The 24,726-nt window shown below is 40.5% G+C and overlaps 3 protein-coding genes across 8 annotated transcripts in view; 1 reads left to right on the forward strand and 2 right to left on the reverse strand.

Moving 5' to 3' along the window:
* Window positions 1-16,453, reverse strand: part of LOC131347525 (histone-lysine N-methyltransferase PRDM9-like) — a 29,998-nt gene extending 13,545 nt beyond the window's left edge. Inside the window, exons 1-6 of one of the 2 annotated variants that reach the window (XM_058381626.1) lie at window positions 16,306-16,453; window positions 2,147-2,279; window positions 1,898-1,996; window positions 1,380-1,651; window positions 935-1,002; window positions 600-790 (exon numbers count right to left, since the gene is read on the reverse strand). In XM_058381626.1, the coding sequence (XP_058237609.1) occupies window positions 600-790; window positions 935-1,002; window positions 1,380-1,651; window positions 1,898-1,996; window positions 2,147-2,270 (754 nt within the window). In that variant the 5' untranslated portion in view covers window positions 2,271-2,279; window positions 16,306-16,453. Of the gene's footprint in view, window positions 1-599; window positions 791-934; window positions 1,003-1,379; window positions 1,652-1,897; window positions 1,997-2,146; window positions 2,280-3,691; window positions 3,816-16,305 lie in introns of those variants that run through there. The other variant, XM_058381625.1, reaches the window with a different exon arrangement.
* Window positions 11,589-15,684, reverse strand: LOC131347526 (uncharacterized). Of its 3 annotated transcripts, XM_058381629.1 has the most exons (5): window positions 15,546-15,617; window positions 13,946-14,002; window positions 13,552-13,857; window positions 12,972-13,289; window positions 11,589-12,684 (listed from the first exon to the last, which is right to left on the reverse strand). In XM_058381629.1, exons 2-5 carry the CDS (start codon window positions 13,995-13,997, stop codon window positions 12,434-12,436), a joined length of 927 nt encoding a protein of 308 aa, XP_058237612.1. In that variant the 5' UTR covers window positions 13,998-14,002; window positions 15,546-15,617; the 3' UTR covers window positions 11,589-12,433. The 3 variants fall into 3 exon arrangements, with proteins under 3 accessions (XP_058237612.1, XP_058237613.1, XP_058237610.1); XM_058381630.1 differs by lacking the exon at window positions 13,946-14,002 and having other exon boundaries at window positions 13,552-13,845; window positions 15,546-15,684; XM_058381627.1 differs by lacking the exon at window positions 15,546-15,617 and having other exon boundaries at window positions 13,946-15,238.
* Window positions 15,759-24,449, forward strand: mettl21a (methyltransferase 21A, HSPA lysine). Of its 3 annotated transcripts, none has more exons than XM_058381632.1 (4): window positions 15,759-15,893; window positions 19,905-20,052; window positions 20,191-20,302; window positions 21,500-24,449. In XM_058381632.1, exons 2-4 carry the CDS (start codon window positions 19,906-19,908, stop codon window positions 21,895-21,897), a joined length of 657 nt encoding a protein of 218 aa, XP_058237615.1. In that variant the 5' UTR covers window positions 15,759-15,893; window position 19,905; the 3' UTR covers window positions 21,898-24,449. The 3 variants fall into 3 exon arrangements, with proteins under 3 accessions (XP_058237615.1, XP_058237616.1, XP_058237614.1); XM_058381633.1 differs by lacking the exon at window positions 15,759-15,893 and adding an exon at window positions 16,510-19,710; XM_058381631.1 differs by lacking the exon at window positions 15,759-15,893 and having other exon boundaries at window positions 16,510-20,052; window positions 21,500-24,448.
* The last annotated feature ends 277 nt before the right edge of the window (window positions 24,450-24,726 follow it).

A 24,726-nucleotide genomic window follows, 5' to 3' on the forward strand; every position in this document is an offset into this window, starting at 1 on the left:
ATAATGTATATTATAGTGTATAGTATAGTTTAGAGTAGTGTGTAGTATAGTGTATAGTATAGTATATAATATACTATAGTGTGTAGTATAGTGTATAGTATAGTATATAATATACTATAGTGTGTAGTATAGTGTAGGGTAGTGTGTAGTATAGTGTATAGTATAGTTTATAATATACTATAGTGTGTAGTATAGTGTAGAGTAGTGTGTAGTATAGTGTATAGTATAATGTATATTATAGTGTATAGTATAGCAAATAATATAGTATAGTGTATAGTATAAAGTCTAAATTTAATATAATAATCCTAAAATTGTACGCTGTAAATTTAAACACTGGGTTCAGATTCTGTGGGTTTGTTAGCTGAAGTGTTTAGAGTGGGGTTCCTCGAGTAATAAGTATTTTTTAGGTTGACTACTTCAGCACAGATGTCTGGAAACAGAAGAGTTTTATCAGGATTTACATCATGAATATTTTGTTATGAAGCTGATTTGGATGCTTTGAAACAGAGAAACCTTAATTAGATATAAAAAGCATTTAAATCCAGAAATCACTTTGTAAACTAAATATACATAATAAAATCACGTTGTTTGTACGTAACCATTTGCAAAGCACTTTTTCTTCCAGAGGTAGTGAAATGCGATGCTGAGATCTTTGGCGTATTCCTCTTCATACCACAGTAACAGCTCCTGTCCTGGTTCAATGGGTCGAGAGCAACGGTAGAAAATTCCCCCTCGGTACTGAAAAGCCACTAAATTCTGTTCTTCATCATTACGAGCACAATTCACATACCTGAGAGAACAAAGCAGAGCGAGAGACCGACAGCAAGAAAGAAAATGAGAATTGTGAGGAACGCATGATGATAGACTGTGATGCGTAAAATACTGTAATAAACAGAGAATTATCACTCAGGTTTGATAAGAAAGAGTTTTTCACCTCATCCAGTTCGAGTGTATCTCTCGCTTGGCGTCAATGTATTGCTCACGCTGTGTCCTGCTGGAGATCTGTAAAACACGATGAGGTCAATACATTCACTTCATGCCTGACCGTCACACAGGTGATGAATCTCATTCCAACAAAATGTCGTCTTCTTTATTTGTCACACGTTTAAAGACAGGCAAGCCTGTTTCACTCATGCACAATAAAGTTAATCAAAGTTAAGCCTAATAAATCTTAGTGAAAGCTAGATCATCATCAGGAGTCAGAGTCAGGAAGCTCTCCAAACTGTGATGGACTCTCCAGTTATCTGGTACTGAAATGAATTGAACACGGTTCATGTTTGTTTCAGATAAAAGTGACTTACCCATCTCTACGGTTTATTCACTGAGTAAAGTTTAATTTTAATTTGAATTCAATTACAGAAGTCTAGACACATCATTACCACCCAGGAGTAGCCGCTGTTCATGGCTTCCTCTCGGTCCACCAGCTCTCCCTCATACGGCCCAAAGTGCACACCTACTGGAACCGTGCCCCCTGTATTAAACACTCCCAGGCCTGCGTCTGGAATGTCAGACTTCCGAATTTCCAGAAACGTCGGAAGAGTTTGTCTGGCTCGGTCCCAGACCCCGATAAGAACAGGAGTATCGGGGATGAAGAGCGGTGGACCGTGAAGCTCGCACTTGTTGATGAAGAAAGATCTGCAAATCTCACAGTCTAGAGAGGAAAAAAGCACAACAGAGTGAAGAGACATGACTAAAGCTCTATACAAATAAAACACAACTGATGTATGTATGAGACATATGCTTCTTCATATGATGTACATGCTTATTTACCTGTGCAAGAACATGGTAAACTGTGTTCATTAACTTTAAAATTTATGTTAAGTAGTACACAAGACGTCATTAGCATCTGTAATTAGTTATTTTACATGCCTGGATACAGAAAAACCTGCTTTCTTACAGAGGAAGTCTTCATCTTCAGCTTCAACTTCTTCCTCTTTTATAAGTTTAATCTGGAATTCCTCATTCTGCTGCTCTGCAGAGTCGGATGTTTCTCCACCTGCAGTTTCACGGTTTAAATATTGATATATTTCCCAAGAAATCAAATAAATGAAGAACAGAAATATGGAGGACGTGTCCACTGAAAAATGAAATGTAGTTAGAGTGAGAGACTTATGAAGAGGATTAAAGATTCTCCCTGCTGCCTTACAGAGGTAATATTCATCCTTAGGTTCTTCTTTAAGAGTCTGGAATCCACCATTCTCTTCATTCACAATGATGATGCGTCCCAAAAAGCTTGATGTCCCCTCACCAGAGGTCACACAGGTCTCCATCTCCACATCCTCACAAAGCAAAGAACAAAATCAGTTAGAGTTATTAACACCCATTCTGCCCTTAGTCTTTATTGAGCTTTAAGATTTTCCTCAGCATGTGAAGCTCTTTCCAGCTAACAGCCTTGAAAATGCACACATAAGCATCTGTACAGTTTACTACACGTCTGTTACCACTGCACTGTCACGCTTACATTTAACCCTAGCGTGTGTGGTTATATTTCATTTACATTTCTACCTTATATACAAATTTTTATTGCATATGTTTACTTTTTTTTTATTACTCTGGAATATTTCCTACATACTCTACTGCTGCTGATTTCCCCCTCAGGTGTAATGCAATGATTGATCTATCTATCCATCCATCCATCCATCCATCCATCAGCTGTAGGCATTAGAAGACACAGCCCTCACACTTTTGTGGCCAACTTCTTTTTTTATAAACAGCAACTCATCCAATCACATCTGTTAATGTTCTGTTTTAAAAACATATATCTTATAGGGGATGTCTTTGGAGCGTTTATTTGTTCTTGTTAGTTGTTAGGAGAACTCATTGCTCTTTTTCCCTCTCAGTTTCTTGCTTTGCTGATGCTCTGGTCCTCTGGTGGAGAAGGTAAGTTGTGATCAGTAGAGAGAGATGATGGCTCTTCAATTGATTCATATCCACTACAGGTAGACTCAGACATTTAAATCATAGCCATTAAAATGTAAAAGGCTTCCAAAGTGTCCATTATTCTGTTATCTGTTCAAATGTGTGCGTGTTTGTCTTTTCTGTGAGACGTGCATCACACAGTCACCTGAAGAACACCGTCAGACCTGGTTTGTTGTTAATTCCATCTCTACACTGAGGTCTCTTTTTGACCAGTCATTCTTCTCATTGGCACTTTCCAAAACCAAGTCTTTCTGTTTTGCATAAAACAGATTAAACTTTAAGATCCCGCTAAACAGTCCTCACTGTCACAAACCTCACTGCACTACATACAGTAACACAACTCACTGTCCATTAACACACAGGAATAAACACAACTGATACACACACATTCATATGGAACTGCATTATATTCCCTCTCTCTATCTGTCTTCTGTCTATATATATATATATATAGAGAGAGAGAGAGAGAGAGAGAGAGAGAGAGAAACATTGTTTATTAAACAGGAAGTTAGAGACTCCATTTGGGGTTCAGATATTAAATATATAATATTAGCATCTCGGCTAACAGCCTGAGTTGAACCCAGCTTCCAGCAGCACGGAGTTCCAGCTCCAACACACAATCACGGGCTTTTATTAGGATTCGAGCTGACTATAAAACTGCGTGAGGAATATTTTTTATGTTAGTGTAATCAGCTGGAGAATCATGTAGTGTTTCTCGTGCAACAACACAGGAAAATAAATAAATAAATAAAAATATATCTCATTTTTTTACCTTTTACAGAATGGAGGTGTCACTGCCCGGTCTGCACCCCTGCCCAATGTACGCTGCGCATGTGTGCGCATGCGCTGTGTGAACTGGGCACAAGACCAAGACACACACACACACACACACACACCAGGTAGCGTTTGTACCCCTCGACCTGTACTGCGCTTGCGTGAACATATGATCGGTCCTGTTTAATTCGTCATGGTAAACAGAGAGAGTTTAACATTCACTAAAAAATAAATCTTGTATATTGTTCCTTGTGTTACTGATTTAAAAAAAACCCTTTTCTGGAGCTCTTTACTTCCAGACCTCCAAACACAGTTCAGTGGCGACATCAGATGGTAAAAACCTGATGTAATCACACACACACACACAATAACAAAACAAAGACATAGAACACATATACACTGCTAAGATGATCTGAGTCTGCTAAAAAGTTTACAGTTGTGATGAGGTGTGCGGTGTTGTGTAGAAGTGTGTAGAGTTGTGGTGAGATGTGCAGTGTTGTGTAGAAGTGTGTAGAGTTGTGATGAGATGTGCAGTGTTGTGTAGAGGTGTGTAGAGTTGTGATGAAATGTGCGGTGTTGTGTAGAGGTGTGTAGAGTTGTGATGAGATGTGCGGTGTTGTGTAGAGTTGTGGTGAGATGTGTGGTGTTGTGTAGAGGTGTGTAGAGTTGTGATGAGATGTGCGGTGTTGTGTAGAGGTGTGTAGAGTTGTGGTGAGATGTGCAGTGTTGTGTAGAAGTGTGTAGAGTTGTGGTGAGATGTGTGGTGTTGTGTAGAGGTGTGTAGAGTTGTGATGAGATGTGCGGTGTTGTGTAGAGTTGTGATGAGATGTGTGGTGTTGTGTAGAGGTGTGTAGAGTTGTGATGAGATGTGCGGTGTTGTGTAGAGTTGTGATGAGATGTGTGGTGTTGTGTAGAGGTGTGTAGAGTTGTGATGAGATGTGCGGTGTTGTGTAGAGGTGTGTAGAGTTGTGATGAGATGTGCGGTGTTGTGTAGAGGTGTGTAGAGTTGTGATGAGATGTGCGGTGTTGTGTAGAGGTGTGTAGAGTTGTGATGAGATGTGCGGTGTTGTGTAGAAGTGTGTAGAGTTGTGATGAGATGTGCGGTGTTGTGTAGAGGTGTGTAGAGTTGTGATGAGATGTGCGGTGTTGTGTAGAGGTGTGTAGAGTTGTGATGAGATGTGCAGTGTTGTGTAGAGGTGTGTAGAGTTGTGATGAGATGTGCGGTGTTGTGTAGAGGTGTGTAGAGTTGTGATGAGATGTGCGGTGTGTAGAGGTGTGTAGAGTTGTGATGAGATGTGCAGTGTTGTGTAGAGGTGTGTAGAGTTGTGATGAGATGTGCAGTGTTGTGTAGAGGTGTGTAGAGTTGTGATGAGATGTGCGGTGTTGTGTAGAGGTGTGTAGAGTTGTGATGAGATGTGCGGTGTTGTGTAGAAGTGTGTAGAGTTGTGATGAGATGTGCGGTGTTGTGTAGAGGTGTGTAGAGTTGTGATGAGATGTGCGGTGTTGTGTAGAGGTGTGTAGAGTTGTGATGAGATGTGCAGTGTTGTGTAGAGGTGTGTAGAGTTGTGATGAAATGTGCGGTGTTGTGTAGAGGTGTGTAGAGTTGTGATGAAATGTGCGGTGTTGTGTAGAGGTGTGTAGAGTTGTGATGAGATGTGCAGTGTTGTGTAGAGGTGTGTAGAGTTGTGATGAGATGTGCGGTGTTGTGTAGAGGTGTGTAGAGTTGTGATGAGATGTGCGGTGTTGTGTAGAGGTGTGTAGAGTTGTGACGAAATGTGCGGTGTGTAGAGTTGTGATGAAATGTGCGGTGTGTAGAGGTGTGTAGAGTTGTGATGAGATGTGCAGTGTTGTGTAGAGGTGTGTAGAGTTGTGATGAGATGTGCAGTGTTGTGTAGAGGTGTGTAGAGTTGTGATGAAATGTGCGGTGTGTAGAGGTGTGTAGAGTTGTGATGAGATGTGCAGTGTTGTGTAGAGTTGTGATGAAATGTGCGGTGTTGTGTAGAGGTGTGTAGAGTTGTGATGAAATGTGCGGTGTTGTGTAGAGGTGTGTAGAGTTGTGATGAGATGTGCAGTGTTGTGTAGAGGTGTGTAGAGTTGTGATGAGATGTGCGGTGTTGTGTAGAAGTGTGTAGAGTTGTGATGAGATGTGCGGTGTTGTGTAGAGGTGTGTAGAGTTGTGATGAGATGTGCGGTGTTGTGTAGAGGTGTGTAGAGTTGTGATGAGATGTGCGGTGTTGTGTAGAAGTGTGTAGAGTTGTGATGAGATGTGCAGTGTTGTGTAGAGGTGTGTAGAGTTGTGATGAGATGTGCGGTGTTGTGTAGAGGTGTGTAGAGTTGTGATGAGATGTGCGGTGTTGTGTAGAAGTGTGTAGAGTTGTGATGAGATGTGCAGTGTTGTGTAGAGGTGTGTAGAGTTGTGATGAGATGTGCGGTGTTGTGTAGAGGTGTGTAGAGTTGTGATGAGATGTGCGGTGTTGTGTAGAGGTGTGTAGAGTTGTGATGAGATGTGCAGTGTTGTGTAGAGGTGTGTAGAGTTGTGATGAAATGTGCGGTGTTGTGTAGAGGTGTGTAGAGTTGTGATGAAATGTGCGGTGTTGTGTAGAGGTGTGTAGAGTTGTGATGAGATGTGCAGTGTTGTGTAGAGGTGTGTAGAGTTGTGATGAGATGTGCGGTGTTGTGTAGAGGTGTGTAGAGTTGTGATGAGATGTGCGGTGTTGTGTAGAGGTGTGTAGAGTTGTGACGAAATGTGCGGTGTGTAGAGTTGTGATGAAATGTGCTGTGTGTAGAGGTGTGTAGAGTTGTGATGAGATGTGCAGTGTTGTGTAGAGGTGTGTAGAGTTGTGATGAGATGTGCGGTGTTGTGTAGAGGTGTGTAGAGTTGTGATGAAATGTGCGGTGTGTAGAGGTGTGTAGAGTTGTGATGAGATGTGCAGTGTTGTGTAGAGTTGTGATGAAATGTGCGGTGTTGTGTAGAGGTGTGTAGAGTTGTGATGAAATGTGCAGTGTTGTGTAGAGGTGTGTAGAGTTGTGATGAGATGTGCAGTGTTGTGTAGAGGTGTGTAGAGTTGTGATGAGATGTGCAGTGTTGTGTAGAGGTGTGTAGAGTTGTGATGAGATGTGCGGTGTGTAGAGGTGTGTAGAGTTGTGATGAGATGTGCAGTGTTGTGTAGAGGTGTGTAGAGTTGTGACGAAATGTGCAGTGTGTAGAGGTGTGTAGAGTTGTGATGAGATGTGCAGTGTTGTGTAGAGGTGTGTAGAGTTGTGATGAGATGTGCGGTGTTGTGTAGAGGTGTGTAGAGTTGTGATGAGATGTGCGGTGTTGTGTAGAGGTGTGTAGAGTTGTGATGAAATGTGCGGTGTGTAGAGGTGTGTAGAGTTGTGATGAGATGTGCAGTGTTGTGTAGAGGTGTGTAGAGTTGTGACGAAATGTGCAGTGTGTAGAGGTGTGTAGAGTTGTGATGAGATGTGCAGTGTTGTGTAGAGGTGTGTAGAGTTGTGATGAGATGTGCGGTGTTGTGTAGAGGTGTGTAGAGTTGTGATGAAATGTGCGGTGTGTAGAGGTGTGTAGAGTTGTGATGAGATGTGCAGTGTTGTGTAGAGGTGTGTAGAGTTGTGATGAAATGTGCGGTGTTGTGTAGAGGTGTGTAGAGTTGTGATGAAATGTGCGGTGTGTAGAGGTGTGTAGAGTTGTGATGAGATGTGCAGTGTTGTGTAGAGGTGTGTAGAGTTGTGATGACGTGCAGTGTTGTGTAGAGGTGTGTAGAGTTGTGATGAGATGTGCGGTGTTGTGTAGAGGTGTGTAGAGTTGTGACGAAATGTGCAGTGTGTAGAGGTGTGTAGAGTTGTGATGAGATGTGCAGTGTTGTGTAGAGGTGTGTAGAGTTGTGATGAAATGTGCGGTGTTGTGTAGAGGTGTGTAGAGTTGTGTGTTTAACAGTTCAGTCTCAGATCCTTCAGTCTGAGATGTCATTTAGACTCCAGTGTGTTTATTAAACCAGGAATTTAGTACAATTATCAAACTCATAATGAAGTAAATGGAGAATGAAACATGTAGCTGTTATAGACAGTGTGTGTGTGTGTGTGTGTGTGTGTGTGTGTGTGAGCCCGTTGCAGGTGACCCTTCTGCGGCCGAGCCTCTTCTGATGCGTGTCCTGTTGTGACCGTTCCCCCCTGCGGTCAGGACTGGGCACAGTGGAGGTACCCCTAATGCTACTGTGGCTAAACCCACAGGGGACAAAGCAGGAACGACTGAGCCTGCGACTGGTAGAAAAGGTATGGGCGAAACAACACCTGAGCCCCAAGTGCAGGCAACCCAGGAGGAACCAGAGACTTATGATGCAGATGGTAGAGACAATGGAGGCACTGATGTTGACATGGAAGGAGAACCGGCTTTTAAAGTCCCCACTAAGAGGAAGAAAAGGTCCAAGAGTAAGAGCAAAAAGTGAGTCAGAGCAGGAGGAAGAGCGTGATGACTGCTGTACTGACTCCAGCCTATCACAAGGGTTACAACCTGATGAGAAGGAGGTGGTCTGCACAGCTGCAGACACCTCGAAGTTTCTAAAAGACAATAAAGGGAAAAGGGCGGTGAATCCTGAGGAGTTTTTTCCAGACACGGTGCAGTTTGTGCAAGACGTCAGAAAATGAATGCGAAGTGGAGCCTTTGAAAAAAACAAGATTTACCATCTTAAAGCAACGGAGAGCAAACTCAGAAAGAATACAAATTAATGAAAGTAGCTTTTAGAATGTGTAGCTCTGACATAAATTAAAAATGGCTAACTATACAAGATTAGAGGTTACTTTCTATATAATAATGAGTTCTATCACTGCAGTGACCCTTAATATTAATGGTGCCAGAGATCCCAGTAAAAGGGCAACACTCGATGAGCTGGTGAAGCAGAAGTGAGCCGATGTCATGTTCCTGCAGGAGACACACAGTGACACAGGGAACTCCTCGGACTGGGCGAGCGAGTGGAAAGGGCTTGTGGTTTTAAGTCACAACACCTCAGTGGTGGGGTCGCTCTTGTTTTCACAGTCTTTTACCCCGCAGTCTTATGACGTTGAGGAAGTTTTAAAAGGAAGACTTTTAAAAGTAAGAGCAGGTGTTGAGAATGAGGTGTTTGTTTTTATTTGTCTGTATGCTCCTACTCTGAGAGTAGAGAGAATGTTGTTTTTAAACACTTTAAGCACTGTCACTGGTTCCTGTAAGCAGAATGAAGTTTTAATCATTGGTGGAGATTTTAACTGCACTGCACACAGCATAGACAGGAATCATCTAGAACAGTTACAGTGGTACAGTGCACTGCATTATGGATTCTGATCCTGCTGCCTCGAGTGCATCATTACAATAATTTTCTATTACTAAATTCTGAAAAGACAGATATATTACTTATTGGTCCAAAAACCTGTACACAAAAGCTCTCGCAATTCAGCTTGCATTAGAAGGATGTAATATTACTACTAGCTGGACAGTGAAAGACCTGGGTGTAATATTAGACAGCAACTTATCCTTTGAAAATCATATTTCCAATATCACAAAAACAGCCTTCTTCCATCTTAGAAATATCGCCAAGATTAGGAACATTTTATCTGTATCTGATGCAGAAAAACTAGTTCATGCATTCCTGACCTCCAGACTGGACTATTGTAATGCATTACTAGGTGGTTGTCCTGCATCTTCAATAAACAAGCTACAGTTAGTCCAGAATGCAGCCGCCAGAGTTCTTACCAGATCAAGAAAATATGATCATATAACCCCAATATTATCATCCCTGCACTGGCTTCCTGTGAAGATTAGAATTGACTATAAATTAGCTCTACTCACATGCAAGGCTCTAATTGGTTTAGCTCCCACCTATCTCTCCAGTCTCCTAACACGCTACAATCCACCACGCTCTTTAAGATCACAAAACTCTGGACTTCTGGTAGGTCACAAAATATCAAAGTCTACAAAAGGGGGTAGAGCGTTTTCGTATTTAGCTCCTAAACTTTGGAACAGTCTTCCTGACAGTGTTCGGGGCTCAGACACAGTCTCCCAGTTTAAATGTAGACTAAAGACTTATCTTAACAACCTGGCATACATCTAACACATCCCATAACCGTGTGCTCCAGTACATCTGATTAAATACACATTATCATCTAGTGCTGCGAATATTATGAACAGCAGCTACGCTAATTAATTTTCAGTTGTTTCCCTTCTTCTACCCATCATCCCGAGGCATACAGAGACTGTGCCGGCTCCAGTGGCATCCAGAGACGGACCAGCTCCAGCCGGGTTCTGCTTTGGGAAGATCGGGGTATTCAAAGCAGCGCTGTCATCCTTATGTGGACGACAACAACCTCCTTATCAATTTACAGAACATTCTACACATGCTGTATCGGCATCACACAACTGACTACACATAAATGCACAAAGGACATTGTTCATATCACACTCTCCGGTGTTTAGAATAATTTATAATCACACTCTCTGCTGTCACCCAAATGAGGATGGGTTCCCTTTTGAGTCTGGTTCCTCTCAAGGTTTCTTACCATCTAAGGGAGTTTTTCCCTGCCACAGTCGCCTCAGCCACCTCAGGCTTGCTCACTTGGGATAACATCTAGGACTGTCTGTCTGTTTATATGTTTGTTGTTTTCTTATGTCGTTTCTCATGTAAAGCTGCTTTGAGACAATGCTCTTTGTTAAAAGCGCTAAAATTGAATTGAATTGAATTGAATTGATGCCACTTTAAACTTCCCACTTAGCAAGACTGTTATTTTGTTTGACAGCGCATAAGGGCCTGTCCCTAGAGATGCAGTGAAACTGATCATGAATATGAATTTGAATATGAACCTAAATTTATTAAAGTATCATGAATAGACAAGATACCATCCACCATGAAATTAAAATATTGGTGAACACTTTTGGACAACGAAACACTCACTTCATGTCTCATTTTCACCAACAGACTCTGCTTCTTGGGCTTTGTACGTCTTGTGAAAGGGGGTAAGTACCTGAAACATAAAAACTTTTTCCACTGATCAACAGTTTTATTTCATTAAACTTTACCTGATAAATTCATTGTCAGCATGTTTTTCTCTGCCCTTCCTCAACTCCTAAAGATAATGTCAGAATGACTGACATCTTAGGCAAGGGTGTGATACACTCATATTATTATTAGTCTTATTTTCTTCTCTTTTTTCATTTCTTTTCTTCTTTTCCAGCTAAAACTGTTGTCGGATTTGAAGCCTTCCTCTGAAATCAATAGTGCCAGTTAGACTGAATTATTAAGGTTCATTTATTTGTCATTAAAATCTAATTCCACCTGCACAACGATGCAGTGGAGAAGTTGGAACAAGTATGTGGCAAAAAAAAAGAAAAGGTCGGGAACAAACCAGTTTTCGGTACAAGAAAACGTGTAACCTCCTGACCGCTGCTGTGGACATCAGCAGTAAAAGGCTGTAGTAAATAAATGTTCATTTCCTAAGTAATGTTTCTGTATAAAACAGCAGTGTTGATATCAGCTATTAAATATTTTCTTTATCATCATAATCATCATCTAACCACTTTATTATTGTGTCTATAAATGTATATTTATTGCTCTTTAATTCAAACATTGAAACTTTCATATATTTTAGATTTGTTGCACTTGATGAACTGAAATATTTTTTTTCTTTGAATTTAGATTACCACCGGCTCACAACTCATGAAAATCAAAAATCCAGTATCTCAAATATATTTCCTTATACAGAAAGGTCAAACTGTGTGTTGTGATCTTGCTTATCTGTTGCTTTTGTTTAAAAATGAACTGATACAGCAATAATTTCGTGTTTGTCGTTTGTAAATAGACCTAAAATCGTTAAAAAAAAAGACAATGTGGTGATGTAATAAACAGAAAAATATAAATGGACCCAACAACAGTCCTTATTGTTTGCTGTGAGAAATATATATTTATTAGCATAACCAGACAATCATTATTGCATGAAGAAACAAATTTGATTGGCTAAACAAAGTTTTAAATTTTCTCAACCATTTATTTTGTATATATTTTCATATCTCAACATATTTGGAAAGTTCCCCACTGTGGGACGAATAAAGGTCTATCTTATCTTAAAAAGCTACTGTAAGAGAACTAGTGGAATGTGAATACATGATCTAAATGTAGCTATTCCTATATCTAAATATGTTTTTTGTTTGTTTTGTTTTTTGGTCCCTGTGGTATCCAATGGAGCTGGTTTCCATTCTCACAGTACCTTTAGGGTTTCATTCCTTATTTCTACAGCCTCAACAGTTATCATAGCGATGACTTCAAGAACGCTAGCCTTAAAAAAAAGTGACCCCGTCCTGACCTTCAGCTCCGTCACTCAGTCCACTCAAGCGGCCTGTTATAATTTCTCTGTATGTTCAAGATTGAGGAGACTGAGGGGCCTTTTGTTTGTGGCTGTTGCGTGTTCCACATCGCTTAACCTTCGCTCAGGAGGCCTTGTACAGATGAAACGGATGCGGCAAGAGTAACGATTGAGACCTGGATAGAGTTACTAAAGGGAACTGTATCCAGATTATTAAAGGTTACTCTACTAAAGGTTATTCTGCATTTTCTGGACAGCTCTTCTGGTTACGTTTATCTACCTCGATTGCCTCACGTGACCAACGTGTTCAAATATGCCTGGAGCAGTGAGAGCCTCGGTTACTCATCTGGTAGCTCGGCTTCTTTTCTTCGCGATTTCTTCGCAAAACTCGCAGAAATATCATTTTTTATATATGCTATGTGAGCTTGAATACACAGTCACCATTTGAAGCATACATTATATTGGATATTGGCTTCATCATCAGTATTTTCTTCATCTTTTCTTTATCATCAGCCTTTTCTTCAACACACCTCTTTTGGTTTCTCCGAATTATACGTTTGTAGGAAAGTGGAGCACAACAAACAACACAAATAGTTGCAATCACAGAAAGAAGAATTCCCCACCATGGAAAAGTGCACTGCTTTACTGCTGCAGTCTCTGAACACTCTGGAAAAAAAATAAATACAAATTTAAAATTAAATAATCTTAAAATTGCCATATGACAAGTAATAAACTTTATTCAACTTTATGACCTATATAACTAAAAGTGTTTAAAGAGTAAAAAATGTAATCAATCATTTTACAAAACCTGAAAACTTTATTATTATTATTTGAGTGAATGAACAAAAAAGAAATCTCTAAACGAATCTGAATAAATCTTTTTGGTTAATGGCAGAATGTCACTGAGGGGGAAAAGCAGGAAGTGATCACTTTCTGGTGAATGAAACACTCACCACGGACGCTGAGAGTCACGGCCTCTGGCTGACCAGGTTCCTCATGTCGGTGTTTACAGCGATATGTCCCTCTGTCAGACTGCTGGACTTTGAGAATGGTCAGGGACAGATCTCCGTTTTTATACTGGCTCGCTGTAATCAAGGCACGACCTTCGAACACTGGACCATAGATCATCTTCCCCTGCTGAAGGGTCACAACAGTTTGGTCATCTTTTTCCCACTGAACACTGATGTCGTTGTCACGGATCGTCTTGTCCGTGGAAGCGTAGCAACGGAGAGTCACATTCTCTCCGACACAAACGCTGTTCACACCTGAGACTAATGACAAAAGAGAGAACCAACACTGCTTAATAGGCATCTGCTGTTAGACTCCAAGAATCATTTCTAAGGAGCAAAGCAGTTTCAGCTTCATAAAAACAAAGACTCAACCTTCACGGGTAGTCGGAATGAAAAGGAGGAGAAATGACAGGGTGTAGGTTACATATTTACATTATTTACCTTTAAATTAGCTCATATAGTACATTTCATAATTAATATACTTAGATCTAATCTACATAGGAAGGGAAAATGACAGACTTACACACTACATCCAGATAGAACTGGCATATCTGTGAGTGGTCACAGTAGCAGATGTACCAGCCCTTGTCGTTGTACATGACAGGGTTCAGGTGAAGAGACGGCTCTCCTTGAACAGGCCTTGTTCGGTTCTCAAAAGCGTGGCCTTCAACACAAACGCCACTCTTACATTCTCTCACAAGTAGACCAGGACGATCTGAAAGCATCCATTTAACGTCTCCTGCACAGGGTTGGTTGCAGGTGAGCAGGACGGGGTCGTTTACATTCACCACTTTATGGCCATTAGGTTTTGGAGACACTGGAACAAACACTAAGCACCCAAAGAGACCCTTCGTTACTCATCAGCTTCTTAAATGCTTTTCTTACACTGGCAGTGATATCATTTTAATGCATCTTACTCAGTATAAAGATGAATGTTCCCAAGTGGCTGATTATCTGGGTGCAGAACATGATAGCTGAAATTTGGGGGAAATAAAATTGAGAAAAATTACGAAGACAAAAACAGCAACCAGTAGCTTTTGAGTTCAATCTGTTAGTATTCCTCAGTAAGTGACAGAGTTGTTATTTATCTACGTAACCCGCATAAGGATCATATACAGCATCATATGACCTTTTTTTTTTATTACGTAAGCATTCATATCTATTTTTAATGAATTCCAGTGAGTTAACGGGCTGTTGCTGGGTAGTTGTTATGGTATTTCTACATTTATACGTTTACAGTAACTAGTGTTTCTCTATTTCCCTGTCTTTCAGCAAACCCCATTTTCGCAAACATTTCATTGGCCTTGTTTGCAAATATTCTGACTATTCTGATATTTTTTGATCCAAAAATATTTTTTGGTGTAGGATGGACGATTTTTTTTGCTGTTGATTTTGGTACACCACATGACCACTGTGATTATATAGGTAGCTGAACATATTATCATGTTTCCTTAGGACGTGTCACTATTTGTAACGTTTCCCCGACAAAAAGGCAATAGGAGTTTTCTACTGGATTTTGTATTACTGCAGAAAATGAACATCATTAAATAATTTTTAGATGTTTTGTGTATCCAGAATATTTTGTGATAGAAAAATATCAGTGAAGGTGTACAGGACAGGGGTGAGACCGGCCATGCTGTATGGTTTAGAGGCAGTGACACTGAGGAAGAGACAGGAGTCAGAGCTGGAGGTAGCAGAGCTGAAGATGTTGAGGTTCTCTTTAGGAGTGAGACGGTTGGACAGGATTAGGAACGAGTACATCAGAGGGACGGCTCATGTTGGACGTTTGGGGGACAAAGTTAGGGAGGACAGATTAAGATGGTTTGGACATGTCCAGAGGAGGGAGAGTGAGTATATTGGTAGGAGAATGTTGGACATGGAGCTGCCAGGCAGGAGGAAAAGAGGAAGGTGTACATATTACAGAGCAGTGCAGATACATACAGACAGTATTTATCCCACAATTTAGAGTCAAAATACAAAAAAAGAATTTCAGATCATATTCTGTCTTTTTTTTTTTTTTATCTGCGCTAACAGCAATATCTGTAGCACTTCAGTGGTTAAAAGAAGTGCAGCCTTTAATCAAGGTCAGTGATTTGTACATATCTCGGTCTTCAGTATGGACGTACAGTTAACTTTTTATGACTTCCAGCACACGTAGGTGTTTAAAGGAAATGCGGAGGCAGGCCATGCAGGCTCTAAATCACACACAAATAGACATACTTGTACCTTAAGCAAAAAAGGAAGTGAATGGGATTCTAGCAAAAGAAATAAGAAAAAAGTAGCAGAGAGAGTGGGACATCAGGAGGAGTGGGACACCGGGACAAAAGGAAGATGCTGATACCACATTCAAAACAATGTTGGTCCAGAAAGAAAGGAATTTGGAATCAGGAATGAGGATATTATCATTTCAAGAATGCGCATTGGACACTGTTTGTTAAATAATAGTCTGTACAGAACAGGGAAACAGGGTGAACTGGGATTTGTGATAAATCGGACATGCTCGTGTCGTTTCCTTACTTCCCTTCCATGTTGTGCTCCACACTGTAGATCAGTAGGAGGCAGAAATGGACCTTTTAAGACTGTCTGCCACTAAACACCAGAAGAAGAAGAAGAAGAAGAAGAAGAAGAGTCATGGTTTGCTTCTAATGTCTCCTATAACCTCTGTAGTCCCGTTTAGCTACTTGTTAGGAACTAATTCGTAAATCCAAAGATGAAAAATATCTTGAGGCTGTGTTATTCGCAGAGCAAGTTCGTGATGACGTCACCGGTGCGGAAATGACGCAATGATACAGCTGGTGCAAAAAATCGCTAACTCATTTCCGGTCTCATTTCTGATTCATGTCTCTTCATGAAAAGGCTGTAAGAGTAGGTATTAAAATTGTTCTATTTACAGATCGGATTAAAATGGCGTGATGATTTAGTTTACAATATAAACATTAATGTGTATTTCCTCTAATAAGCCTGTCTGAGCGATCGATATAAACATTAGATTCCATAATCATAAACGGACTACATTTTATTTACTGTAAATAAACCACCGTGTGCATCGTTTATAAGTTAAAATCCAACACTTGCTGCTAAACAACTTAAAAGTGCTAATTAAAAAAAATCGAGAAATAAAGGCTGATACAGGGAGAGACTGGAGTTCAGACGAGACGAGCAGATTTTATGCAAAAAACAAATTCTGACAAAAAGTGAGACAACACCATTAGAGAGTTAATGAAGAGCATTAAAGTGAGTGAGTTAAAGTGAGTGTAAAGGAATTTGGGTTATTTACCTGAAGGTCCTTTGGTGATGTCACACACACACACACACACACACACACACTTTTATTAATGAAGCAACACTTTAGTCTAACAAAAGCCGCAGGAAGAAACCAGTTTAATGTAGAAGTGTCCGGTGGAACCTCTCTGTCCACTGAAGACCTTTTCACAGATTTACTCGTATTACGTTACAGTGGTCTGATGCTCACATGACTTTTATTACTCACGTCCATATATGGAGCTGTTGCCATGTGTTGCCAGGCGGTTGCCATGGTAATCAGGGCACCGGCTTCGAACAATAAGAACTAGTAGCTGGCCGAAATTTCTTGATGAACTGAAACAAATGTAGAAGTCTTTTTTTTTTTTTTTTATTAAATTATTCGAAGGATCTTATTATAATAAATAAGATCATTAATATATATATACACTAAAATGACATGTTTAACAACACCCACTGGGCGCTGTGCGGACACCTTCAGAGGAGATACCTGTAGATCTTTCTATTTTAAAAAACTATTTATCTTATTTTCTTCTTCTTTTTGCTTTGATTTACTGAACTAAGTTAATTTATTTGTCATTAGAATCCACCGGGTTTCGAGTAAAAACGTGTAACCTCCTGACCGCTGCTGTGACGTCATGAGCAGAACGCTGTAGTAAATACATGTCCGTTTCCTAAATGATGTTTCTCTATAAAACAGCAGTGTTAGTATCTGCCATTTCCTGATCTTTTCATTATTATCTTTATCTGTAACCACTTTATTATTGTCATATACACAGATCAGCCAAAACATTATGACCACCTCAAATTCATATTCAAATTTTATATGTCACACACATAATCGTACACAGTATGATAGGCAGTGAAATGCTTATACCACTGTTTTGACCCTTTTGAAAAAATAGATACAAATAGAATTAGGTAAGGTATAATATGTATATAGAATATGTATAAAAATGTAAACAACTGTAATAAATAACAAACTTTATAAAGTGTGTGAAGTGTGTAGACAGCAGCAGTACAGAGTGGTCAGGGAGTGAAATGAAACGATGTGCACAATAGTCCTCTTTATATGTAAACAGAACCAGAAATGTGGAACATATATGTTTTATGTATTGTGTACTTCAGTCCTGTGCAAATGTACGGTGTGGTTGGTTTGGTGTTCCAACACATGCGTGAAGGAAACATAACAAGTCCAATCAGTTGAGTCCTATGCAGAGTTCTGGTAGAGAGTCTGTATAGCCTGCAGGAAGAAGCTCCTCCTCAGTCTCTCTGTCTTGGCCTTCAGGGTGCGGAAGCCTAATATTGTGCATTGCTAGGCACCTGCCTAATATTGTGTTGGTTCCTGCTTTTGCTGCCCAAAACAGTCCTGACCCTTCAAGGCATGGACTCCACTAGATCCCTGAAGGTGTGCTGTGGTATCTGGCACCAAGATGTTAGCAGCAGATCCTTTAAGTTGCAAGGTGGGGTTTAAACATGGGTTTAAAGAATACTTTTGATAGATACTGACCACTGCAGACCAGGAACACCCCCACAAGAGCTGCAGTTTTGGAGATGCTCTGATCCAGTGGTCTAGCCATCACAATTTGGCCCTTTTGGTCAAACTCTCTTCACTTGCTGCCTAATATATCCCACCCACTAACAGGTGCCACGATGAGGAGATACTCAGTCTTATTCACTTCACCTGGCACTGGTCAAAGTGTTATGGCTGTTCAGTATAGAAATATATATATAGATTCCCCTTGCTGTTATATGAAGCTCCACTCGTCTGGGCAGGTTTTCCCTGTAAGGCTACAAGATCAGACCCTGTGGGTGGATGAGGAGGTCTGGGGTGCAGGTTGGGGGTACATACTTTTGGTCGTACAGTGTACAAAGAGATTGGAATCAATAAAACACCAATAAACATAAAAACAAGACACAATCTATTTTTTAATACTTAGGAAATCTTATTAAACAAACAAAGAATAATAATAATTAAAATATCAAGATAATTGAAGAATTAAGATTTCACAACACGTGTTTTCACGTCAGTCAGGAGTTCTTTGTGTCACTGCAATGAAATGTTTTCAGACAGCAGCCTGTACACCAGGATCTGTAAAAAAAAAAGGGGGGGGGGCTGTAAATCCTCAGTGCTTCAGCAGTCCTTTAGTATCAGAGCTGACTCTTTCTGTCATTACACCATTTTTGTAATACTTTGTTCAGCTTGTAGGAATATCTTTCAAAATAAATCAGTGATTCCCAACCCGGACCACAGAGACTTCTTTAGCTGTAATAACTCTGGCACTCTGAAACAGACTTCCATTTTATATCAGATCTGCAGACCCTGCGACACTGAAGCACAGGAAAATTCTTCAGGAAGCATTTTAAGTGAGTCAGGGTTCGACTGGGACCGGGAGCTGTTCCTGGGAACGCTGGGCATGAGGCAGGAATCTTGCACACTTTATACCTGGGAGCAGTTTGATGTTGATAATCCTACAGAGATGTTTAATAATAAAATAATATTCTTAATAATAAAACAATATAAAATGTTGCTGCACAGTGTTGAATATTACATGCAATATAATATTGATTCGAATGAAATAAGGCAATATATAAATTGCTTATTGATTGAAATTGATCCTCATATAATATCTGATGTGATGTGAAAGATTACTGAGAATGATGCACGATTTTAAAGCCACAGTCTGTCTGGACTCTGTGTAGAGGTACAAGTATGTTTCATAAAATTGTAATTATTCATGCGATATGCAGTTCGACCACTAGAGGGCGAAATTGTGTTTAATTCAAACTGAATAGCATTACGCGATAAGTTACAACTTATAATTCATTAAGAAACATATATATATATATATATATATATGTGTGTGTGTGTGTGTGTGTTACAATTTCCAAACTGTGCCATAATTTTGGTGAATTATTTGTAACCATGTAAATTCGTTAAGTAAATAAATAAATAAAGCGGTAGATAAGTTTTCCCTCCAGCCGCTAGAGGTCGCGCTTTCGCTTAACATTAGCAGAAGGCTGTGTTTCAAATCCAACACTGTTGACTGTATAGTGCACTTGGTTTTCAAAGTATAAATTCAAATTTTATTTGTCACATACGAAATCATACACAGTACGACATGTAGTGAAATGCTTTTTACGACTGTCCTACATTTGAAGAAAGAATTTAAAGTGTGTGGACACATTTTCTGTACTACAGGTTTGGACACTACTCACTGCAGTGCATTTTAAGATTCTGTATGTCCAGTTTCGGATTATGCTTTGAGACGCTTAAATAGCGCACTATGTAGGGACTAGTGTGTGTGTGTGTGTGATTTAGGACACGACCCTACCTAGCGATTTCCGTATCCGTATTTTGACCCTACCTCGCGCGCATGGATTGGATTGGCTAATTTAATTCAACGGTGCGGTTTAACCTGTAGGTACTGGATAGAAACATAAATATAAGTCGTGTTTTATAACAGAGGTTGTATTAATCAGTGAACCTGTCAGTGAACCTGTGTGTGATGAGAGCATTGCGCGTGAGGTTAAGGGTGTCTCGAGCGATAATTCAGCTCAATCATTAATCCTCCTTTTTCTATCTGTAATAAATATTAATTGTGTGGTGGTCAGCATGGCGCTCGTGCCGTATGATGAAAACATCGTGCCCTCTCTGGTCAAGCTCCACTCGTCTTCTGCTGAGTTCCGGTTCGCTGAGCAACGCATCCGATTGGCTCAGGACTGGAGAGGAGGGGGCGTGGCCGCCGTCGTGTGGGACGCGGTGAGTACAGAACTTTAAGATGAATCGATGCACATCCACGATACGTTTGGAGTCGATATTACATCTCGATAAAACTAGAAATAAACACCAGCGTTTATGACGGGGTCTGTAATACCTGCCGTGTCCATCCTCTCTCAGGCGGTGGTCATGTGCATGTACCTGGAGCTCGGACACGTGGACCTGAAGAACAGAACCGCCATCGAGCTCGGTGCTGGTACTGGACTGGTGGGAATCGTCGCTGCGCTGCTCGGTGCCAGCAATTTACTGTCTATCTAATATAGACATATAGCAATATACACTATATTACCAAAAGTATTGGGACACCCCTCCAAATCATTGAATTGAGGTGGTGTTGTTTTTTTAGGGGTTGGACTCGGCCCCTTAGTTTCAGTTAAAGGAACTCTTAATGCTTCAGCTTCATACCAAGACATTTTGGACAATTTCATGCTTCCTGTTCCAACATGACTGCACACCAGTGACCAAAGCAAGGTCCATAAAGACATGGATGAGTGAGTTTGGTGTGGAGGAACTTGACTGACCTGCACAGAGTCCTGACCTCAACCCCATAGAACACCTTTGGGATGAATTAGAGCGGAGACTGTGAGCCAGACCAAAAGTTTTGGGACGTCTGCCTTTACCTGCACATGAATGTAATATGGAGTTGTCCCGCCCTTTACAGCTATAACAGCTTCAGCTCTTCTGGGAAGGCTTTCCACAAGGTTTAGGAGTGTGTTTATGGGAATTTTTGACTGTTCCTCTAGAAGCGCATCTGTGAGGTCAGGCACTGATGTTGGACGAGAAGGTCTGGCTCACAGTCTCCACTCTAATTCATCCCAAAGGTGTTCTATATATCTCTGTGAAGTTCCTCCACACCAAACTCGGCAATATAGTGTAGATTCTCATCATTTTTCATAGAATTAGGAGTGCATGAAAAAATACAAGTGTCATATGGGAGACTTCTACAGGTTAACAAGGGCAGAGCCAAGGATATATAATCAATAATGGCTTCTGTTACACATTACAATAGCTAAAGAGATGATTTTACAACAAGAAGAAGCCTTTTTTTTATCACATAAACATTACAGCACAGTGGAATTCTTTTCCAGCTTTGGGGGTCACAGGGTCAGCTGTGATGCAGTGCCCATTGAGTACAGAGGGTTAAGGGCCTTGCTCAGGGGCCCAATGGTGGCAGCTTGGCATTGCTGGGGCTTGAACCCCAACTTTCTGATCAACAACCCAGAGCCTCAAACATTTAAACCTGATCAAGAGCCACTACCACTGCCCCATTGCTGTCAATGTTAGCTAAGAAAAATAATTAACTGACTAGTTTAGCTATTTCATGGTGTAAACGAAAGCAATATTTTAATGGCAAAAAATAAGATGAATGATGTCACATGATCAAGTTTGCATTTAATAAAGTTCCAGATGATTCCGTGACTTCCCACAGGAGCTGATGTAACGATCACGGACCGGAGCCCAGCCCTGGAGTTCTTGGAGTCTAACGTGAGGGAGAACGTTCCTCCACCCCTGCAGGGGGCCGTGCGAGTTTCCGAGCTCACGTGGGGAGAAGGATTAGCACGCTATCGCTCCGGTGGCTACGACCTCGTCCTGGGAGCGGACATCGTGTACCTGGAGGAGACGTTCTCCGCGCTGCTGCTCACCTTGGAACACCTGAGCTCGGAGAAGACGGAGGTCCTGCTGGCGTGCCGGATCCGTTACGAGCGAGACGAGCGCTTCCTGAGCATGCTGGAAAATCGGTTCTCGGTGCAGGAGGTTTACTACGATTCCCAGAGGGACGTTCACATCTACAGAGCCGTGAAAAATAAGACGAAGACCGAGTTCTGAGGAGCGGACTGAACTGCCTGAGAACATTTTATCACTGTGCCTGTTGATAAAGAAACCTTTGTTATTAAAAAAATCATTGGTAGCTCAGAGATTCTTTGTGTCTTATCAGGTGGACATAAAATATGAACATTACACATAATAATTAGTTATATGTTTATAGATAACACCAAATCAAACGTCTCAGTTTTCAGAGGCTGTTATCTCGCGTGCTCCAGGATCAATTGGCAGTGTTTTAAACCAACAGAAGCTAAATTACTTAAAAATCAACATTGGAGCTAGCTAGTTAAGCGCTGAAATAAATCCCCAGTGTCCCAGAGCTTCATTCACTCTTTACTGTTTCTATCACTTTCAGGACAGCTGAATTTTATTCCGCGGAGTTTATTGCTCTCTTTTTCCGAGAATAGCAGCTTTACTTTAATCTCTCAGTTTACGTTACAGTCCACAAGATTTTATTTTATAACACATTCTAATTTTCCTTTTGGGAGCTTTACAGAGTTTTACCTTTATTTTTATACATTTAATTAAAATATTAAAAACGAATGAACTAAACATTCCTTGACATTGCCATTCAGTGCATCAGGATAAATAACAATATCCATCTGTCCATCTGTGTATAAAAATGTCATCAATGCATTTTTAAAGAAAGATTGGTGAAAAATAGGAATTTTCTGTTTGTGATAGCCCACAATATGACCAAAGATCTGAAGTAAAGCAGTAGAAAGGGTCTGGTTTGATTAGTGAACACTAGTTAGGGATGAATTCCCAGCCTCAGGAATAAGGCACTTCTCAAACTCTTCTGATTACTGACACGAGCCATTAAAGCTTCTTAAGAGTGCAGAAGGACCTGATGCAGAGGCGACCGTCTCTTCTTGTCAGTGACGAGGCTGTTTGTGTGTTCGATGAAACCAGCAGTAAGAAGCATGAACTAACACCCAGCAGCATCATGGCTGTACGTCAGCACTCCATAAGGGTGTTTGAGACAGCACCTTGCTCAATTCCGCTTTCATGCATCATATAGCACAGTGCATTAGACAGCAAAGTGTGTGTGTGTGTGTGTGGAAGGAAGTCCGCTTTGGAGAAGATGGACACGGAGACGGTCGTTAAAGACAGTGAATTTGTATTTGTTGAGCTTTTAACAGGCTTTTAGTCGGCCATCTTCTGACTTTGATGAGAACTGATTTTTACATCGGATCGACTTTCCTTTACTCTCCGAGAGGAAAATAACAAGCGACGCCTGTTTGCTTCTCACATTTTATAGTCAACAACCTTGGCAAAAACATGTCTCACCCTTCATAGTGTACTGTGTGAAGGTTTACAGACACCTGACTACATCAGAAAGAGAAACTAGCTCATCCTTTATGATCACCCTATGATCATCTTTTACACAGAATTCGACCTGCTAAACTGAGCCCTAGTTTATTTTGTGTGTGAATTTTTTCTGTTGCCATCTGGAAATGAGGAACAGGCCAGTGAAAAAATGGCTAGCGCTTTAAACATGCACAATTTTCCATTTTTCTGAAATCTATTACTTCCAGTGCTAGCACGCTGCTAACGTTAGCTTTTGTGTAAATTTCTAAACTCGAAACCCTCTAACATCTAAAACCGTGTCTTCAGTGACGTCTGTCGGTTCAGGCCGATGTGAATGTTGTCGTTTATAAACACAAACTAAACTTCACAGTGTAGCTCAACAACGGAGCGTTATTTACAGAGGCGGCCATTTTGGATATCCGGAATTTTCCCAAGTGTAATTTAGATTATTTTGTTTACATAGTGTGAAGAATTCAATTCAATTTGATTTGTATAGCACTTTGAACAATGAACATTGTATCAAAGCAGCTTTACAGAACATAGGAAACAAAAAAAACAGTGCAAAAGTCCTAGATGTTAGACAAAGTCATCCCTAATGAGTGAGCCTGAGGAGACTATGGCAAGGAAAATCTCCCTTAGATGGTCCCTTAGGAACCAGACTCCAGAGGATTTACACCTTAAACACAAACATCTACATTACTTACATCGAATCTAACATTAAACACCAAACACGTCTTCGCTGACTGAAAACTTTGATAAACACAACCTTTATAAGTCACTGGTTCGATTGACAATGTCCTCGGAATGAGACAGAATCTCAAGTCCATTCATTTTCATGGAACTTGGAGCTAGTTTAGCTTTAAAGGGTCGAAATAAAATCTAAATTTATCCCTTAAAGTGTCACTAAATGTTACTAGCTTTGCATTTCTTTCTAAAACCTAATCTGGATCTACATCTTTACCCTTAATCCATCTGTAACTATACAGTTACTATACAGTGATTGCTTGGATTATGGTATCATTTAGTAGCATCACAGATGTGGCTTCTACATGGGTGTTAGAGAAAGTTCTCCGGGAACAAATTTAAACACAACCCTCAAACCCATGGCAGCAGAGCGCACATGAGGTGAGTTACAAACCCTTTAAAAAGCAGCCGAGTGAACTGGACTTTGAGCTAAGAAAAGGGGTGGGTCTAAACCCCATAACATCATGTTCGATGACATTACAACTGATATGGCCTTTGATTTCACCTAATCTTGGGTACCTCCGCCCCCAACTCAGTTTTATAGAGAATTACTTGAGAATGTTTCTTGTGGAAACAAATTTGTACAAAATATACAAATCTTTAGAATAAGAATAAATGTGTAAGAGAAGTTTAACAGCATGTCTTTTTAATACAATTGATTTTACATTAAGAAAAGGGGCGGGGCTAGCCATTCTATTCCGGTTGATGTTGACTGATTTAGTTCACGTAACAAGTGATGTTACACTTAAAGCACCAATGGACAGTTTCTGGCTTTTT

This window comes from Hemibagrus wyckioides, linkage group LG27 (genome assembly GCF_019097595.1).
Source record: "Hemibagrus wyckioides isolate EC202008001 linkage group LG27, SWU_Hwy_1.0, whole genome shotgun sequence".
Taxonomy (NCBI): domain Eukaryota; kingdom Metazoa; phylum Chordata; class Actinopteri; order Siluriformes; family Bagridae; genus Hemibagrus; species Hemibagrus wyckioides.

Excerpts from the sequence above, each read along its gene's own strand:
- LOC131347526 (XM_058381629.1), bottom strand. The coding sequence starts at position 13,997 with ATGTTCTGCACCCAGATAATCAGCCACTTGGGAACATTCATCTTTATA. Across the intron at positions 13,858-13,945 it reads AACATTCATCTTTATACTGA|TGTTTGTTCCAGTGTCTCCA; the intron begins GTAAGATGCATT and ends TTGGGTGCTTAG. Across the intron at positions 12,685-12,971 it reads CGTGACTCTCAGCGTCCGTG|AGTGTTCAGAGACTGCAGCA; the intron begins GTGAGTGTTTCA and ends TTTTTTTTCCAG.
- mettl21a (XM_058381632.1), top strand. The coding sequence starts at position 19,906 with ATGGCGCTCGTGCCGTATGATGAAAACATCGTGCCCTCTCTGGTCAAG. Across the intron at positions 20,053-20,190 it reads CCGCCGTCGTGTGGGACGCG|GCGGTGGTCATGTGCATGTA; the intron begins GTGAGTACAGAA and ends ATCCTCTCTCAG. Across the intron at positions 20,303-21,499 it reads AATCGTCGCTGCGCTGCTCG|GAGCTGATGTAACGATCACG; the intron begins GTGCCAGCAATT and ends GACTTCCCACAG.